Genomic DNA, 20,479 nt, shown 5'->3' on the forward strand with positions numbered 1-20,479 from the left:
GCGCACCGTGAAACATTCAGTAGTTTACAGCTATGCCAACAATAAACCTCTACATAGCAGTCAACGAGGTTACTTATTGGACAGCTGAACAAGGCGACTGACCATTTTTATGAGTCAGTTATTATTTGCAGTTGTTTTTCAAAAACTGACTTTAAACAACACCCAGTGCGTTTAACTCTTCACGTGTTCATGGGAAGTTGCATGCGTCAAATATCCTCTTATATTTACTCTCATTTCGGGACTTTCTTACATTAAAATGGTATCTTATACAATGATAAACTTATAACTGTACAGTGACACTGTCACAAACCTTGATATCATCACGCACTCTGAAACACAGCTCCCACAGCTTGGGGATTGACTCGAGCATGTCATCTACAGATCGACCGCTGAGAAGGTCACTGAGGGCCATGCAACTAGGAAAAAGATGGCACATAATAAGGTGTGTACACGTTTTCATACACTGACGAGAACTGAAGTTTTTAAATTTACCTAGACTGTCTTACTCTCCATATGTTGCTTTCTAAGCTGATCATCAAGTCCTGTAGTATTTCATTCACATATTTATCAACCTAAAAATAACAAAGTATATAATAAGTAGAAGCCTACTGAATGACTGTGATCGGCAGCTTCTCTAACCACAGGTTCCATATCACTCAAACGTACGGTCGAACCGCAAGCGGTTTGAACGTGGGGTTTGATTAAGAAATAAGAAATAACATGGCATGGTCACATCAGATGTTTACAGCGCTAGATATGGCAATAAATACCGACCGTTTTCTTTGTCTCTGGCACAAGAGCCGCCCAGATGCTCGCCATGGCCTGCTGGATCTTCATATTGGGATCATACTGATATCTGAGATTGAAACGTAACGATAGTGATAACGCATTATGCTGGGCGTTAATTTACTTGATATTCATTGCTGTGCGACACCAGGCAGCTAAGTCGGAACCCGAACGACACAACCTTGAGCGCAAAAATAAAGGGGAAAACAAGAAAGCAAATCTTTCCTTTTTTCTGTGTTCGCGCTTATGCTTGTGTTGGGACAGTTACCAACGTAGACATGGATACAATAAGCCGCGTACATGCATGAGGAAACAGCGTCCACCATATTGGACTATAATAATGCTATGATCATCAGGACACTGACTGCACCTACATATGTCACTTGCATATTGCCTTGTTCCTGTACGGCTTTCTCCCAGGCCGTCACGGGCAAATCGTTTCGGACCACGTGACCATAAACGGATTGACCGAGATGAAAGACAGAGAGAGGTCTTTGAACTAGGCAAACCAGCTTCGACGTTTTATCCAGCCTTAAAAAACTGTTCATCTTAGTCTGGTCATGCACGAATACAAATTCAACTTGACGCTCGCTGCTTAGAGCTCAGGAAATGATTTGTTTTCATAGTATAACTGCTGAAAAAATACACCAATTCACCTGAATAGCTTTGGCACAATTTTAGGAAGATACGGTTCCAACTGTTCTCTGGAATGAGCTGCTATGGATGAAAACCCAAACGCTGCACCCTGATAAAAAAAGGAAAATTGACGGAAAAAATCACGTAACGAATATCGTGTCAAGTTCAATCGACCAGTGTGTTAATCATAATGTTCTATCCCTGATGGTTAGGGTTAGGGTTTCCTCTGTCGCTGATTATCAGTTCCACGTTATGGTACATGCAACAGTTCAAGATTGCAAAAATACAAAAATAGGGAGGTAAGACATAAATTAAAACCTGAAAGTAGCAAGTCCACCAAAGTGACATGAAATCGTAAAAGGTCATCCCATGGAGTCAAAGCCGACATCATCATGTCGTGAAGACAGGTTAATTATTTAGCACTGCTGATGTTGAAACGAGTCGAGGCAATGACAACAGAAATCTCAGTGAATGTTAAATCCTTGAACCAACCACAGTCTAAAAAGGAATTTCGAGGAAGGGAGACTCCAATGAGCGGAAAGGTGCAGCCGCCGCAAAAGGAACGAAGAACAAGTGCGAGAGGAGAGTGGGCAGGAACTGCGCTCAGCGGATTTCCCATAACGCCCTGTAGAGCCTCTGAGGAAGAGAGAAGACAAACCCTACCTTACGAGAATTCCAGAGGGCATTGTGATTTGCAAGATGCATAAACTTGTAAATCAGGTCTGGCTGGTTTAGATCGCTAGCGATAGAGCACAGCTCCTTGTATGTTGATAATCCGCTCCTAAAAACGGTGGAGAAACTTCGTCATATTTTGCACATTTCGTCAGGGTAAGTGAAATTATGTAAACAACCAGTTCAGATTCCGCTTATATGTATTCCAAACCACTTTTTAATTAACGCATTTAGAACTAGTAATCGAGGAAAGGGGGCTGGAGAGAAACGGTCTTAATCAAGAATGACCTGAAGTCTTTATCTGCTGTGGCTCGAAGGGTAAAGAAGCGGAATTCTTCCTGTTGATCAGACTTTTTGGTTATATCCCTTCAAACATTTTGTGAGAAACAAGCAGAGTCGTCAACCGCAACACCAACAACAGTCTCAACACACCACGTGACACAACACGTGAGCGCATAACACGTACCCTTCAGGAGCTCGACCCAGCTCTCCTTCCTCAAATACCTTTGTGTCACCAGTGAGGGGTTGGTTGCGTCTGTAATAAAAAAAAAAGGATCATGGGCTATTTCATATATCAACCTGGCATAAGGTAAAGTAAAGCAGAGTGTATGAGCAATTTCCTGTTATCTGCACACGTTTGGTAATAGGGAGGACGGTTCTTTTATGGACAAACGCTAGATATACTATCAGGCGGTCGAATAGACCATTTTCGAGACGCTATGAACTTCATTATCAAAGAGAGGCTTCGTGCAAAACTTTTCATAATAAAAACTATAAATGAAGCCTCGCTTTCATAATGAGTTGAAAGCACTTGGCAATGGCATATTCTGTTTGAGACTTTTAAAATACAGTATTGTTAGAACAAACACCGACAAAGTGGGAGGAAACCAAACTAACTTTAAATCAGTGTGAAGATGGACAGCTGCCATCGCAAAAAAAGTCAATAAACTAAACCTGATCGGATGAATACAAACAATATCATCAACCCATTGCAAAAAAAGCTGTAGTATTTTCGAGTACAAAACCCTCACTGACTTGGAAAATAGAATCATCTGTATTTCGGAGGGTTGCTAGTTAGTTTCGGAAATTACAACTATCGAAACCAAAGAAAATTTCAGATCATGGTTTTGTGCAATTGCGCGATAGTGTAATGATTGAAAATAGAAATAACGCAAGTTCCAAATGCAGATTGGAGTTGATATTGTATGAAGTTTGAAAATTATATTGAAACACAAGATATCTCTCAAAACTATTCACAATGCAAGTTGTTAATTAAGTCTCCCCACCTCCTGCCAGTCATCAGTGTATCAACCAATAAGGACACAAGCTCATCCTTATTCTCCCCGCCGCCATGTTCATACACTAGACCCAGACCCTTTGAGGCTACTTCTTGAGTGAGATCTGAATCAAATAAAGAAATAATATCAAGAACGAGAACAAAGTTATCTGACTTCTCTGAAGGTCATCAGCGTGTATTTAACACTTCGTACCATCTGTTTCTGCCAACATGTTCATGAAAACCGTCTGAATCTCCTTGAGGTTTAACTGAAAGGACAATTTTCAACAATTTCAGTAACAGCAGAGCTGAGAAAAACAAATGAAATTTGAAAATTTCCAATATGAAGATGCATAATTTGCATTTTTTGAACATATGTATACATTTATTTAACCACAACGACATAATAAGTTTAACATCAAGTCCTGAAAAAGACAGAATAAAAAACAAAAATAGCTGCACCTGAACAACTTTGTGAGCTCCTGAATACTTCACAAGGGACAACAACCAGATGCAGGAGGCCTGAAAAAGAGACAATTCATGAGACGATTCTGCTGAAGATCCATAAAGTAGCTCGTTGCTAGGAATACCACCAAATGCTTTTTTACGACTTTGTGTTCCACTGTAAGTTGAGTAAATGTGGTCCTGTTTAGCAGCAGTTCCTACAAATTCGGTGAGACATTCCTACCGACATTACGTGATGATCCAGAAGGGCGTCTGCGTGGCCAGTAAAAGAAAATATATAGACTAGTTCAGATATAATAAAACTTTATTCATATTCATTTAAAATCTTTTCGCGAGTTTACGGCCGCTTGGTTGGCTCTTTACGCAGCTGCTTAAGTTGCGTACATAACTACGATGGTCTATTCAGTGTTTATCAATTCTTTCATCCGCAGTTCAAATGCATACAATTCCCCCAACAGACCTTATTTGGACCTTTAGCTCACCTGTCTGACATATGGGATAACACTAGTAGCGTACTTCTTTACGATCATATCAATCAGTTCTTGCATAGTTTCTCTCGTCTCATCACCAACGCTGCTTTTAAGCTGCTCCACTACCCAAGGATCACGGGCAACCTCTGAGTCTCTGCCCGCCCCTGCACACGATAGGGCCTCCCCTATTGTGAACTGTAGCTCCACCTGACGAATCTGCTCAGTGGGACAACAAAGGCTACCTTAGATAGGGCTCAGTTTCAGTTAGCAATCATAGTAGATAGACATAAAAAAGCGAACTAATCTGAACCATGTATCTAGTGCAGTGTATGAACTTGGTTTCATTTAAAATCTATCACTTTTCCAGATGAGAGCCCTAAAACGCATTGCAATAAGATTATCATTTCATTGTAGATTGCGCGGGTGCGCGCACCACGCGAGGCGAGCACGAAGGAGAGGGAGAATAGTGCTTTGTTTCCCTCTCCCTCCCTTTGTACTCCACGCTTGCTTCACGCACTACGCACGCACGACACCTCTCTTCCTTCCCGTTTCTTGCGCGCGCGTCTGCCGCGCAGCTATTTTACTGTACCTTTGAAGCTTCACACAATCCATCAATTAGTTTCTTGCGATGAGGGAAATTCCCATCTCCAACCAACAGGAAACCAAGAGCATGCGCAGCATGTTCCTTCACCTGCCAATTAAAAGATGTACTAAGTAATTCAAATGGCATTCTTGTCATTCTTGTCCAAACGTCCTCCCAAAACAGTCCATCCCGTTTGCACCTCAAGGTCTTTCATCTTCCAGGACGTTGTTTAATCACCAAATACCAAAGGCATCTTGTCTATTCACATTTAACTGAGACGATAAAGGCAGTAAAGTTACACCCGATCCACAGGTTTGCCAAACAGCCACAGCTTAACCAGCTTTCAGTCACAGTAAGCAACTGAGGGTATAATAATTCTCGCCAATCCAGGGTATGGCTACTCAAGTGTCTTGTTTAGGCTAAGTTTGTCATTTATACCCTTGTCCATGAGACAAAGAAGTGATTATTCAAAGAAAAAAACACCACAACAGGTTTGAGCTATCAACCAACCACTAAATCACAGGTCCATTGCCCGAGAAGTTCAAGACAATAGATTTCATTACCTTATTTTCTTTAGCCTTTTGCAACGCATCAAGTAACTTGTCCACAACAGACAACTTGGTGATCAGCTCTTTGTCCGATGACGTATTCTCTGATGTGTGACAAAAAAAACAACAGTATGACAATTTATAGGCGTCGCTGGTACACTAAAATGTACCCCAAAAATGAATTGAGATAACTTATTCCGACTTTTTTTAGGGTAAACTGTGTGTCCTAATGACATGGGGGGTTACGCTGACAGAAGCCAACAAGGGTGCAGTCCACACAAAAGACAAACTCCTGTCCCTCCAGATTAAGGTTTTGGTGCGCGGCTAACTGCCTCACATTATAAAACGTTTTCAAAGTTGCAGAAACAGTGATTACACTTAATACCAACTCTTGAAACATTTGCCGCCTCTTGTGCCCCTCGGCATACGGGGATGTGATAAAGTGTTTTAAGACCACCATTAAAGAAACACACAAACCTTGTTCCATCTCTTCAACGCCTGCTGGGAGAGGAAGTGGCCCGTTGCGGCCAATCTCACCAATGGAGTTACAAGCTGAACAGCTTATCAATGCATTTCTACTGCTAACAAGTTTAACTGAGAAAACAAAAACACTTGCATTTGATGGGAGAAATAAAAACAAACAAACAATGACAACGAAATCAACATAAATAACAGCACTGGGATTAATATCGGTTTAGATAATTATAAAACAAGTACCGGTATTACGTGAGACAAATGCCAAAAGGCAGGAGAAAATAACTAAAGTTTATGCAGTGCTATTTTTGTTTTCAAGTAATACATTTCACATACATGTTAGAGTATCAGGTTACAACCCTAACCCTCACACCCACAAGAGAGCTGAAAACATGACTCGTACAAGTTTGTTTTTGGACCAAATTTAAAGTGTTTGTCACTGTCATCAAACTGTTGATGTCCCTTGCTTCCACACCTTTGTTGTGGTCGTTCTTCACTTTTTCCATTTTCAATTTACTTGTCTTGTTATAAAAACTTAAATAACATTACTTCAAATTCTGGGTGCTCTTTAAAAATGATTTCATTTAAACATGACAAGAACTGAACTTTATATTTCTTGAATATTAACATATGAGTAGGATTTCCTGACAACATTTAGGACAATACTCAGTTCAACAGAAAATATTGGAGAAGCTGTAGATAAATCTGTTTGCCAAAGGAAATGTACAAACCTATTTTTTCTACACTGTTACTTAGAAGCTCGACATCAGTACATTTGACTGTGGCATCTTCAGACTCCTCAATCTCCATATCTTCCAACACTATGCCCTCTGTGTTCACAGCCTTTACTCCCTCCTGATACAGATGTCTTGCAATAATAAAGCCCAGTGTGCTCACGGAACCAAGCTGCATCTCAAACAGCTACAACATATGAGTAGTAAAGTCTAAGGACTGGAAGAAATACGCCAGGAGTAGGCAGAACATGCATACATACATACATACATACATACATACGTACGTACGTACGTACGTACGTACGTACGTACGTACGTACTTACATACTTTATTGTATAGTTCCCCTTGGGGGGCTTGTCCGCCATACATGAAAATAAAATAATAATAATAATAATAATAATAATAATAATAATAATAATAATAATAGTAATAATAATGAAAACTATTTACATTTTGGATGATAAAACAAAGAGAAAAAAATTACGATGATAAAAATCTGTGAATTAAAAAGATTTTTAAGAAGTCTCTTTTTAAAAACGCTAAGACTTTCCATGTCTCTGATATGCTTCGATAAATTATTGTAGATTTTTGCTCTACAGAAAGCGAAAGCCCTTTGGCCAGTCACAAGTGTACACTTGGGCAGCGTGAGATCAACTGTGGATGATGCCTCCTAATACAAACATATTTTTTGTGCGATTCATGACTATTCAGGAAATGAAGTGATGGCCAACCATGCATTTTACAAAGAAAATTAAGGAATGAGACACATATTTTTTGTTGGCGTTTAAGTTGTTTTCTTCAAGCTCATGCCATTTTAAGCCCTTTTAAAATGTTGGAATTTATACAAGTACAACCAATTACTGAGTTACAATAAAAGCTTACCTCACTACCAAGAGCTTTGCAGAGTTCTCTAATAACATTCATAAATGATTCTTTGTTCATTGTGCAGGTCACAACTGCCAGTAACTGCCCAGCATACTGACGAGCATCCTCTCTACTTGAGAATGTAAAGCTCTTCAATGAGAAAAATGTTAAGCAGGTGAATACGTTTTATGGCAACTCAAAATAAAATAAAGGATGGCACAGTGGTTAGAGCACTTGTACATCCCACCAATGTAGCCCGGGTTTGATTCTCCGGCTCAGCATCATATGTGGGTTGAGTTTGTTGTTGGTTTGTGTCCCAGATCTATCTGAGAGGTTTTTCTCAGGATGCACTGGTTTCCGCCTCTCCTCAAAAACTAACATTTCCAAATTCAAATTTAAACTGGAATCTGAGGACCACGGGTTTGTCAGTGGTTACAGAGGTTGATTTATAATAATAATAATAATAATAATAATAATAATGATAATGATAATGATAATGATAATGATAATGATAATGATAATGATAATGATAATGATAATGATAATGATAATGATAATGATAATGATAATGATAATGATAATGATAATAATAATAATAATAATAATAACAACTTTATTTAAGTCTCAAATCTGGATAGCCGAGCACAAGTGCCCTAGCTACTAATTGGGGAGACTAAAAAAAAGAATATAAAGTAAAATCTATTCAACTAAGATTAAGTAAAGTTAAGAAAGCCTAATAATTTATTTATTTTGTATTCTAAGTGGGGCTGCTTATTATTGAAAAAATAATGGAAGGATGAAAATCACCTTAATAACTTTTGCTGGCTCTTTATCATTTGAGTCTACATATCAAATCCTAAACTTACTTAAGTAAGAAAAAATTCATTCTTTGAACCTGGAGTTCTGAAAATATCTGTTAACATGTCATACTAAAACAAACCTTGATCCAGTGAAGCTTTTCATGAAACATCGCTGCTAACTTTTCAGGTGCCACAGTAACAACTTGTAGCAGACAGCACAGAGCTACAGCATGCAGATCAGCTCCTAAATACATGAAAAAACCGTTTTCTTGCATAAAAGATAGTTAAGACAGAAGAGACGACAGCAGGCCATAAAATGCATACCTCCTATAGGTTGTAGTGCCTGTCTTGTCAGCTCAATGTACTTCCCCATTGCACTTGATGGAAAATCTACAAACCAAAACAGCTGCTTTTGACATTTATTTATTTATTTATTTATTTATTTATTTATTCACCACGACATACAAACATAGAAAGTTACAATGAATAATAGACTAGGATTGCAAGTACATAAGTTTAGAGTAAATAATAATAGTAAAAGAAGTAAGAAGTGGCGAGGAGACCTCAAGAAACCCCCGGGCTTATACTGAGAGGTCTCCTCGGAGATATGTTGGGACTTTAAGACCAGTAAAGACATTGTATTGAGATTTTTTAACATACGGTGGTGGTAAGACTATAAAGACATAACAGAGTCGGACGTTTCATGCAATTAACTTAGGAAATCAAGAAGCTTTCTTTTGAAGGTGGATAGACTAGGGGAAGACGTAATTGATAATGGCAAAGCATTCCATATTTTTGGCCCTCTATAGAGTATAGTAAATTGCTTGATATTAGTTCGGCAGGTGTGAGGTCGAAAATGAGCTGAGGTTCTAGTATCGTAATTATGAATTTGACCACCAGTCGGAAATAAATTTAGAAAGGGCGAAGGCAGCAAACGTTGGTGAAAGGAAAACATAAATTTTGCAATATAAAAGGAATTCACTTTAAAAATATCTAGGATATTCAATTGTGCAAATAAAGGTGCAGAAGGTGCAAGGTGATTAGAATTTGTCATAGCTCGCACAGCTCGTTTTTGAAGAAGAAAAATGCGATTTAAGTTTGTTACATAAGTAGAAGACCAAACTGTAGTACAATAAGTTAAATAGGGATAAATTAAGGTATAATACAAAGATTTTTTAGTGTTTGATGACAAAAGGAAACGAAATATTTGACAATAAGATACCTAGCTGTGGGCATGTTTGGATGTTTTGAAAATAACAAAAAAATCACCTTCAGAGTTGAAACCAGTTAAGAGTTTCTCCACATATCGTGCAATTAATGGAAGAACACAGTCTTTGAGTCTGTCTTCCTCAGTCACCCCTGCAGCATACTCCAGACATCTTTGTAGATATAACAGAACCTAAACCGAACGACAAAAACAAAATGCCGCTCAAATTTTATTGTTTGTTTATGTTTCATTCTTCTATACTGTCTGATGTTTTTCTTCATTATTACATCAAAATGTCTGCAACCTTGTATGGAGATTGCTTCCAGTCCATTTCTAAAAAGGTATTTCAGTGTTCTCCCTCCCTTGCTTGTTCAGCAGCAAGCTCGTTTTGCTCTGTTACCTAACCACATCATCAGCTCACTGTGCCACTCTTGGTAAACAAAGTTGATTTAGTTTTGTTTTCCCTTAGTAGAAAGGGAGATGGAAGATGAAAGCACAACAGTGTGATGAAGATCAGTGTAAAAAGCATTGAAGGATGAAGCCTAAGCATGTCAGACCTTTTTTGACATCCTTGGGTGAGAAATCATTAACAGTCACAGAGTGCCAGATAATTTCATGTGTGAACTGTCAGAACGTGAACCCATCTCAGGGCAGCAATAATACTCTCAGCTGTTTGGAGTGAGGCTTACCTGTGAAAACACTGGTGGAGCAAAAGATAGTGCTGTTGTACCAGCTGTGTAGGCTGAGTTCCCTCTTAGTCTCTCAAGCGCCTGAAGATGGATGCAAACCTTTAATGAACAACTGCATGCATTCACCAAATTCCGTTATAAACCAAGCAAATCCAAAGAAACTTCACCAAATGAAAAGGATTTGGTGTCATGGACTGGCTTTCAAAGAGAGCAACAAAACAGTACCTTTTGAGCCACAAATGATACCAACTCAGGAAATGCAGGAAGGACATCTTTGGTTTTATCCTGATCACTGGTTGACATCTGATCACTAACTTGTGTTGCCCTTAAACCTTTCTTTGCTTCTTCTTTGACATCGTCTTTCCTGTAATGAAGACATTTTCACAGTAACAAAAAACTTAATGGTTAATAAGATGAAGAAGATGAACCTACTGGATGGTATTTTCTGTCTGTCGTATTACAAGGAACGTAATTATGACAAGGCTTGAGAATTCTGCATTTTTTTTAATATCTTTGGCATTGGTATCACTTACACATCAGAGACAGCCAGCATACACACGTATCGTGATGAGATATGAGTCCTGGGAAATACGGCATTGGCAAACTGGACAGCAACAAGTCTTGCTTGGTGTGTATCCTAGAAAGAAAAATACAAATTGATTTAGTATGATCAGTATAAAATACAGTGCATGATATCAAAACATCTAGTTGCTATCAGCCATAAAATTTAACATCTTTATATTAAACATTACTCAGACACATAATTTGCATACACTTACATTTAAAATGCACATAATTAACTTTGCATAATTTTAGCCAAACTGTAACACTCTGTCAATACCTGCTGTACATAGTTGAGTATCAGTGCCTCTATCAGTGCTAGTATAGTGCTGTCGGCATTCTTGTAGGATGGGGCCATCATAGAAAGAGCTTCTTGCACTGCTAGACGAGTGTCAGACTGTTCCTATAATAACATTAGGCAAACCAAATGGGTTAACAGAAGATTTACAGTATACATAATTATATGGCTTTGTTACAAATTACAGGAATGAGGTAGCTCTTGCAACAATCCAATTTCTTTGATATAGCTCTCTTAACCATTACTGCTAAATATCACACTTTAGTTGGCAAATCTTTGACCAATCCCAATAAACTTTCAAGGGATTAATTACCGGGTGGATTCTACAAACTGGCTTTGAAAACTGTGCTAAAAAATACAGCTGGAAATACACCCTGGAAAGGTGTTCCTTTTAAAGGACATGATTGTTACTTACAAGAGAGCACCTGGAGGTATTCCATTGAATTACATTCACTAATGCTTTGAAACACAAACCTGGCAAAGAGCTTGGAAGAGCCTCTGAATCAGTGCAACATCTTTACAAAAGAGCTGTGGAATTCGTCTAACAAAACAACAATAATTATTATAACAATATTAATTATCATGGTTAAAGGTGTATGCACAAAAAAGATTTTGACTGGTTGCAAGGCTGTTGCCTAAGAAAAATTTTAAGGAGCCTACAAGGCCAAAAGCCAAGAAAATAGAAGTCCAACATGTGAAACATTAGATGCCCCAGGATACTGGACTCCTGTTAGGCAACAGCCTTGGGTCAGGTGCCACAATCAGGTTCTTAAAAGAAGTAAAAGATACCAAATGAGGTTAAATATATCTAAATTGCTTAACTCCTCACTTTGCCAGTTTTCCAATAGCTGTATATGCCAACCGTCTCAGTTTGGGATCCTGAAAAGGAAGAATTTCTTAATATTAGGATTTACAAAGGAAACAGTGAATACTTTTACTGCTACATTTAATTTACATGTGGTTGTCATTATGCTGATGAATTGAGTGGTTACAATGCATCAGGAAGTGAGAACAGCATAACTGCCCTGGCTTATAAAAACTATCCACAGTAAGAGAATGAAATGCTAGCTACACTTATCTATATCCCAAGTGACTACATGGCAATTGCAAGACAAAGTATTCTACAGTTTACAATAAATATCTACAAATAGTATTTTATGCTATATACCTGTTTGTCTTCAGTGATCAGCTTTGTCATTCCATTGAGAAGCACAGGACCCATCATGGTGATAACTTTGTCTGAACTCCACAGGCAGATATGGTGAACAAGCTGGACAGCATACAATCGCAGCTTGCTGTTGAGTTCCTTACCAAACAAACTGTCAAATATTATCTGTGTGAAACAACATTATTTTACAATGTTTGTCATAACCTCCTGAGCACTGATTAGCTTGATGTTATGATAACTTTGACGCATGTGCTATGTACACTACAGTTTTTAAGCACATTCCTTCCTTCCTTAACCCTCTTTCCCTCCCTCCCTCCCTCCTTTCATTCTTTCATTCGTTTATTCATTTAGTGAGTCAGTCAGTAAGTCAGCTGTCAGGCATGACCCCCTGGCCTTCTCTGACTGGTAACTACTATTGAGTGCAAGAAAGTGAACATTACACCTGTTTAGTTGACATTAATTTTGGTTTAGGTAATCTCAGTTTATCATCAGCAGACAATTTGCACATTCTTTACTAACATTCAGCAAAGGTCTGTGAAATACCGTATCACATGACAGTAGATGACTTACTACACATCACTGCCAGATAACAGTCATGTGACTATCAGGTGACAGTCACATGACTAGACATGTCAGATGACAGGAGTGCACGTACCTGAAGACAAGCAGGAAACTGATCTGCTGCTCGTCTGGATCTCAGCAAGTAAGGATATATCCTCTGCTTTAATCTTATGCCTGCTGGGGATCTTCTTTGCTCAGGTGGGACTTGTGCTGTCTAAAGGAGTCAAGTATATGCTTGTTTTACCAGACAGCAATACTTAGACAATAGAGTGAAGTGCATGCTTTGTGAGCCTGAGCTGTCTGCCGTTTTACTCATGCTGGTTTTTGCCAGTTTGTAATTGTTCACTATTGCCATCAATTTACCAAGCCTTTGCCTAACTGGTGGACTGTTATGGCTTCCAAAAAGAATAAAAAAGTGAAGTGACAGTCTGTCCAGTTGGTGCTTAACTTGTTGCATGTATGTAACTTCATAGTTCTAACTTATGTAACTTAAGCAAATTTAATTTACTGTATATTGCTTCTATACAAATTCATCCCCTCTTAATCTATGCAAATTTGTTTATACCATTCTGACCTTCACAGAGGAGATAGTACCTGTTGTGTTGAGCCTGGTGTGGATACAGTCCCCTGAAAAATCCCAAACATCTTGTTTACAATCTTGGGATTCTCAAAATCTGTAGAGCTGCAATAAACCCCAAAATAAAAGATTTTCAGTTGGCTAATTGCAGCTTTTCAACCTGTAACTCATAAAAAAGGATGAAGTGAGAGGTATCAACTGAAGTAAGGAATAATAATTCAGAAATTATATGATTCACCTGGATATTCGCTTGAGTTCATGATCTCCAGTATCCAGTACACTGTCAAGAAAGAAATTTATTTAACTAATTGTACAGTGAATATGTCGTTTCTGGCAGCTGCAAAAATTTGGGATGCATCTAGTATGGTCAAAGACATTATTAGTAGTATAGGGAAACACCGACTAAGTTGGCAAAATGTTGGTGTTATCAAAGATTGATTCTTTTGTAATGAGCAGAAGTCAATAAGAAGTTCAAGTGAACCAGGGTCCAAGTTATAAATGAGGATTTTATATCTCACTGTACAAAATATATTCCTTGAGAGAATGAGTCTACAACTCTTACAAAACTACAGTGTGTAAGATATTAATCAAAGTTTTGAGGCACTTAAATTGAAAGCTGTGAAAGTCAAACTTCCAGACCAGGTAAAGTATGTTTAAATAGAAAATTAGCTCATTCTTCCTAGGCATCATTTCATTATTACTTGGAACAGGTTTGTCTTTATGGAACTTGTTAAAACAGTAAAATCTACTAAGACTTATAGTTATGAGATACTGAAATCTACTAATTTTACTAATTTTATACAAAAGAGCAATAAATTTATGGCTACAACTAATCAGGTCAGGGAATACATGTAACCTAATATAACACTAATATTGCACTGTCCAGGGATTGCATTCATTGAACAGTGAGGATCGAAATACACCAATCACCAACAACTATGGCCTGATGAAGACCAGCAGTATAGTGGTTAAAAACGTTGTTGTCCACATCTATGTGGCTCAATCATGCAACAAACGATTAACTTAGGTAATGTTGAGTGCTATGGACGAACGTTAAACAGTGATGTACCTGTGTCTAGTGTCTCCAGTAGCTGCCAGGAAATGACAGATGACATCACTTGGTTTAAATAAATCAGAGGCCAGAAACTTGAGAGCTCCAAGCTTCACCTAAGCAACAACAAACAAAAAGTAAAATTTGAACTTCATTTATTTTTAGCAACTCTTTGTATTTGCACAACAAGCTGAGTAAAGTAATAACTAGTGTCTTCTCCTATCTCTCTTCTCCTTCATGGAAAGTTAAAAGCATAATTTAAAAAGACTTGTCGGTCACCATTCCAAGCTATCATCCCCAACCTCCTCTCCTTCAGCAGTCAGCCATCTCAAAATGTTTTGTAACTTACTTCTAAAGAAGAAAGCAAGAGCTGCATCTAACATGGTCTTAATGTGTCTTAATTAATGTGAAGAAAGTGGCAAATCATTGTCTGAAGGCAGCCAAATCACCAACTGCTGGTACGTTTTGAAAGGACTGGTGGTTTGGTAATCTTCTCACGTTTCCATCACATTTTGTACTAGTAAATGAACTTGACACTCTTACCACTCTTACCAAATGAATGTAATTTATTAGTAGCAAAATAGATAAATTTATATATACATATAAATAAATAAATAAATAAATAAATAAATAAATAAATAAATAAACCAAGATTATATTACCATAAGCATGTTTCTAAAACAAACCATTTATTCCAGTATAATTGCTACTGTAAGTATTAACTACCTGTTCCAGTTTGTTGGGCTCCAAAGGTGAATCACCTTTAACTCGGTTGACAGCAGCCTGACTCATCCCTGCTGGAGCCAGGGAGTCTGAAGAAGTAGCTGAGGATAGTCCCGAGGCTGTTGTGTCTGATTCAGTGGATGGCTCCACAGCGGGCTGTCTTGAAGTGGTGCTGAATATGTAACGACATGACAAATAAATTTGATTTATTGGGAGCCACTTACTGAACCATCAACCATCGAGGATTTACAATGGCCTCGATAGAAGCAAGAAGTACAATATCATTGTTGGCTATCATTTGAAGAGAAATACAACAAAAATACAATAAATGCAAACAGTAAAAGTCACAATCATACAAACCTGTAAGGCATCAACAGAACATCAAGAAGAAAATCCAATAATATCTGAGCAAGCCCTGGATTCTCTGTAAACTCAAACGTCTTTTCTCTTTCTTCTGTGGAATCTGGAATCTTAATTTGACCTAAAACTGGCAAAACCAGTTGAAGAAGGCTACAAGAGAAAAAATAATTAAGTGGTTAAATCAATGATACTCATTAATCAATATCTGTTGAATTACTGTAGGTCTGGTGAATCTACATTTTTCTTGCAAATTTATTCATTCAAATGCAACAGTCCTACTACAGCCCACATAGTGATGTATACAAAATTGTTACTTAGGACTGGTACATACAGCCATTATTAATGTTAAAATTAAGGCTCCTAATAACCAGTCAGATTTGACAATTTTGAGTAATTCATTAACCCTTTAAGCCCTGACAGTGATCAGAATCAAATGTCTCCTTGTAATATCACAGCTTATTCAACCCCTGAGGTCATGAGAATTAAGGATATGATCACCCAAGGTGAATTTTGTTGATATTTTAATAACTTCTCCCCAGTGCTTTTATAAGAAAAGCATGGGTACAAGATCGGAGACTTTGCTGTTTGACATTAAGGGTTAAGGGGTTAACAGCAGCTCAACTCACCAGTCCTGCTGAGGCTGAGGTTTGTTGTGGATGCATTTTATGAGCAATGGTGCCAACTCAACTTGCATCTGAGATGGCAGTCTGGGAAAACCCATTTTCAGGTAAAGAATAACAAAGTTCTGTAAAAGAATTTATAAATTTGGATCGGATTTTCCTATTGTTATTACTCATTAGTATTACATACAGCTCATATAATTTTATGTGAGGCGCATTTCAAATAGTTAAATTTGTGCCATATAAGTAAATATTGTTATTATTATTATTATTATCATCATCATCATCATCATCATTATTATTATTATTATTATTATTAATTATATGGATTTGAAATAAAACTGAAAAGGAAAATCTTTGTTAAATCCAGTTCAATGAGTCCTTTGTTGAAATTCAGATGACTCATCAGGGGTAATATGAGGCTTGCTCAAACTTCTAAAAAGAGAATAGTAGTATAAAATAGTAGTACTAACCCTTTCCCTCCTTGAAAGGGATTCAAGTTCATAACAGCATTTTGCAAGGTTTGGTACCAGTTCACATTTGTACACCAGGGCTCAGTTGTTCAAAGCCTGATTAAGCTAATCCTAGGTTAACATGAACTTTAATTCAAGTTTAGTTATTGATCAGAAGGCTGCTTCCAAGAGATTTTTGTAATTGGTCCTTAGTTGATTTAGGCTTTTCTTGGCCATTACCTTAAAATAATTTTTAAAAACATTTTGAACAAGTGAGACAAAAACTTATGTTAACTTTTAATCATGGATTAGCATTAATCGGCTTTCAAACAACCTGGTCCTGGTAGAGATATATGCATGTTCATTCAAGTATCTTACAAAAGACACCACATAATATTTACAGCTGTAGTAGCAGATATCAGATTTTTCAGTCACAGGCAATTGGGCCAAAACATAGTATAAAGCCCTACATCTCTACAAAAATTGATTGAAACTAATCATGCTAAAGAGTAATAATTAGCAACTACATGTATGTTTTTGAATGGTAAGTAATGATGTGGTTCTGTGGTCAATTAATTACAAGACTTTTAATATTTTTTAACCATAAATTTAACTGCTTTACTTACAGATACAAAGGCAGGAATTAAAGGATCCTAAAAGAAAAATACAGTAAATATGAAACAAAACTAAAATTAGACAATTTACAGGCACTAAATGTTTACAGGATCCAATTTGGGTCAGTAATCAACTTACTAACATTATAATTACCAACTTATACTAACACTATAAAACTAATGAACACATTTTTGCTAGACATGTCAGTATATGGGGCGGAGTAAATTGCAGCAAAGAACTTGAAGTACAACAAAACATTTTTTCTTTACCAACATTTAAGATACCCCTCCCCTCCTCCTTAGTTAATCACAGGTAGTGGCTTAACTATTTCAAACAGTTTAAAATTTTCACAACTGCTTAAGTTGCGTACTAACTACGAGGATCTTTCTTCTATTTAATCTTTTATCCACAGTTCAAAATATAATATGTTTCATATATTCATGTTCATTTATTCATCCGTCACTGGTATGTTACGAACTCACAATATGACCAGCACCCAGTTGGTAGAGCACTGCACCAGCATTACAGAGGTCATGGGTTCGAATCCTGTTCAAGCCTGAATTATTTTTCAGGCTTTCTTTTCACAACTGCTTAAGTTGCGTGCTAACTGCAAGGATCTTTCTTCTATTTAATAGTCTAAAATTGCGTAATAACTTTTTTTGCAAAGAAATTCCAAATAACTTACCTGATATTGCAGGAGCAGTGAATTCACTGGGAGCTGAATCTTTGGTCGGCTTTTTAAGCGTTTGTTCAGATGAGTTAATAAAGTCAACACCTATAGTCAGGATTACAAAGTGTAAAAAAAATAAAATCAACTTTATTAAATTATCAACATTAATTTGTTTTAAAAGATTTAAGAGAAAAGTATAGTAAAACAAGGCAAATTAAATTAAGGTAATTCACAGTACTCTTGCCTATGTAGTAGGTGTTTACTCTGACTAAAGTCCTGTGAAATCTTTACATCAAACTAAATTTCTGATTAGTCAACTGTACTGAAAATTCATAGGAATGTTGGCAGATGATGTATTTATATCATGATTGTTATTTTTCTGGTGGATCACCCATAACCATGATGATGTTTTAAGCTACTAAAGTTGGAATTATAAAAATTTAATTAAGAGTAACGTTATTTAACGTTTTGATGTATCCAACATCATTATCAAGAATGGAAAAACATTAATGTCAAAGTTGTTAAAAGGGTTGAGTTTTGACTAACTGAATCTCATTAGATGGCATTCCTGTGTGCTTGATTTTTACGCAAATGCGCTAATAGAATATCTTCGCACAAATTGAGTCAGATTGCACGTTATGTTTTAACCATGGTTTAAGCTCTTGTATAAACATCATTTCATAAACAAGGCAGTCAAGTTTATTCCGGAACTTTATGAGGACCGAGAAAATTGTCCGCGATGGTTGATTTCTTGACTCCATATTGTTTCATGTGTTTCCCAATCGAAGATCTTGAGCTTGTATTTTCATTAATGCATTGATATAGGTGTTGATTTGTAAAACCAACATAGTCCATATCACATAGACCACATTTGAAATGATATAACATGCATTGTTTGTTTACAATCTTCGGTTTTTGCTCTCTAGTCTTGAGAATGTTGCAGACTTTCATAGTACTGAAAACAGGTCACAGAGTGACATCGATTTTAGAATTAAGACTTTGTCACTGTCTCCTTGTGTTCTGCGTAGTTCAGGTCAACAAAAGGAAGGGAGAACATGACCTTGGGAAGGCTGTCCATTGTCCATTGTGTCACTTTGTACATTGTCCGCTACACGACTGGTAATAAATTTGTTGATAGTGGCGTCAATCAACTTAGAAGGATAAAAAAGGTTTGAGAACGTCATCTTTAAGGCTTCACATTTGTCAGTGAAAAATTTCCAGCTCAATGATAGTCTATAGGCTCTATTAAGCATAGCTTTTAATAGGCCTTTTTTGAGGCATTAATCAACATAACTGTCAAAATGAAGAAGCTTGGAATTAGTTGGCTTTTTGCAGACGCTGGTTTCCAGTTTGGCTCCATTTTTTATGTTCATCCCAAGGAAGGGTAGCTTGTGTTAGTAGCCAATTTCATGGTGAGGTTAAGGGCAGGATGTTTTGAGTTGAGGACTTCAAGGAAAGCATACACCTCTGGAATTACGAAAAATCAGTGTTTTGGGTCTGGTCAATTTGAAAAGCATCCCTGCTTGGTCACAAAATTGCTGTTTTCCATCTTCATGATCATATGAGTCGATAATATATTCAACATCATGCAACTTCTGAAGCTGTGAATATAACTATGATAATTTGTGACATTGCACACATTTTCCCATTTCCCTTAAACCCTCATTAAACTCTCATATTCATGCTACATGAGCATTTTCTTTTTCTTTGTCCCCTGCAGGGGAGGAGAGGGGTTGACTGACTATAAACAGAGAGGAGGGTAGAGAAGAAACAAAATCGTCGCAAGTTTTGAAACTGCGCGAGGGTTGAGCAGGAGCAATTCACTGTTCTCATGAGCCTTGCCATTCTAAGTCAGTGTAAAGTTGTCTCTGGATGCCAGGTTTCTTTTACAGGTCACAGGTCACAACTACAGGTGACTGTGATAATTAATAATAAAAATAAAACAAGTTAAACAGGGTCTCCTCGCCCTAAAAAGCTAGAACAACAGTGACCTGTACTTGTGACCTGTGGAATGTGACCGATAAAAAAGACCTGTCCGTCACGTCTCTGGACGAGAACGAGAATTTAGTCAGGAAAATTATCCTCTCATTTCTAACCCTCGTACACATTTTCAATTACATTTCAGCCAATTATTAGGCATAATATGACGTCCCTTTTCCTCTACCTTATTTTTAACTTCCTGGTGAGGACTGGCGACTTTAAGAAGAAGAGGACTTAAAAAGGTTCCCACAGTTTTCTCCAATTGATCATCTGTTTCAGCTGACGCGACGCGAAGGAATACTCTCTCGAGCAGCTCTATAAAAACCAAAACATTAACAATTAACTTGTCACTCACTCTTCACTTTGTAATCTTAAGTTAGGGGTGAGCATGATAATTAAATCGAGTAAACTTTTACCAAGTTCATCTTTCGCGCTGCCGGCCGCCATATTGAATGTTGTCAAACGCGTGTCACTCAACTAAGAAACAGCTGACTAACTGTGATCGCGTTAAATTTCCGACTAGCATGCAGGACGGGAGTTGGGAGTTACGGTATACGGCGACGCCTATCCAAAAAAACCCTCCAACAAAATGATATTGAAGTTTTTTTTACCCGATTTTTTATGGCTTCGTGTTAAAA

At 37.3% G+C, this 20,479-nt stretch overlaps 1 protein-coding gene across 1 annotated transcript in view; it reads right to left on the minus strand.

Moving 5' to 3' along the window:
* LOC146475251 (proteasome adapter and scaffold protein ECM29-like) overlaps window positions 1-20,415 on the minus strand; it is a 29,819-nt gene extending 9,404 nt beyond the window's left edge. Inside the window, exons 1-36 of the mRNA XM_085115600.1 lie at window positions 20,258-20,415; window positions 20,026-20,156; window positions 17,877-17,966; window positions 17,203-17,229; window positions 16,131-16,249; window positions 15,505-15,654; window positions 15,148-15,316; window positions 14,440-14,537; window positions 13,609-13,650; window positions 13,388-13,475; window positions 12,888-13,007; window positions 12,233-12,397; window positions 11,894-11,943; window positions 11,539-11,605; window positions 11,047-11,169; window positions 10,739-10,842; window positions 10,431-10,569; window positions 10,206-10,286; window positions 9,579-9,708; window positions 8,634-8,699; window positions 8,450-8,553; window positions 7,528-7,659; window positions 6,642-6,831; window positions 5,914-6,030; window positions 5,452-5,540; window positions 4,895-4,996; window positions 4,318-4,521; window positions 3,833-3,892; window positions 3,585-3,639; window positions 3,381-3,495; window positions 2,561-2,629; window positions 2,086-2,203; window positions 1,443-1,531; window positions 775-856; window positions 493-572; window positions 311-416 (exon numbers count right to left, since the gene is read on the minus strand). Coding sequence (XP_084971726.1) covers window positions 311-416; window positions 493-572; window positions 775-856; window positions 1,443-1,531; window positions 2,086-2,203; window positions 2,561-2,629; window positions 3,381-3,495; window positions 3,585-3,639; window positions 3,833-3,892; window positions 4,318-4,521; window positions 4,895-4,996; window positions 5,452-5,540; window positions 5,914-6,030; window positions 6,642-6,831; window positions 7,528-7,659; window positions 8,450-8,553; window positions 8,634-8,699; window positions 9,579-9,708; window positions 10,206-10,286; window positions 10,431-10,569; window positions 10,739-10,842; window positions 11,047-11,169; window positions 11,539-11,605; window positions 11,894-11,943; window positions 12,233-12,397; window positions 12,888-13,007; window positions 13,388-13,475; window positions 13,609-13,650; window positions 14,440-14,537; window positions 15,148-15,316; window positions 15,505-15,654; window positions 16,131-16,249; window positions 17,203-17,229; window positions 17,877-17,966; window positions 20,026-20,156; window positions 20,258-20,288 — 3,702 coding nt within the window. The 5' untranslated portion in view covers window positions 20,289-20,415. The remainder of the gene's footprint in view (window positions 1-310; window positions 417-492; window positions 573-774; window positions 857-1,442; window positions 1,532-2,085; window positions 2,204-2,560; window positions 2,630-3,380; window positions 3,496-3,584; window positions 3,640-3,832; window positions 3,893-4,317; window positions 4,522-4,894; window positions 4,997-5,451; window positions 5,541-5,913; window positions 6,031-6,641; window positions 6,832-7,527; window positions 7,660-8,449; window positions 8,554-8,633; window positions 8,700-9,578; window positions 9,709-10,205; window positions 10,287-10,430; window positions 10,570-10,738; window positions 10,843-11,046; window positions 11,170-11,538; window positions 11,606-11,893; window positions 11,944-12,232; window positions 12,398-12,887; window positions 13,008-13,387; window positions 13,476-13,608; window positions 13,651-14,439; window positions 14,538-15,147; window positions 15,317-15,504; window positions 15,655-16,130; window positions 16,250-17,202; window positions 17,230-17,876; window positions 17,967-20,025; window positions 20,157-20,257) is intronic.
* Window positions 20,416-20,479: the final 64 nt, after the last annotated feature.

This window comes from Pavona decussata, unplaced genomic scaffold (genome assembly GCF_977016875.1).
Source record: "Pavona decussata unplaced genomic scaffold, jaPavDecu1.1 SCAFFOLD_84, whole genome shotgun sequence".
In the NCBI taxonomy this organism is placed as follows: domain Eukaryota; kingdom Metazoa; phylum Cnidaria; class Anthozoa; order Scleractinia; family Agariciidae; genus Pavona; species Pavona decussata.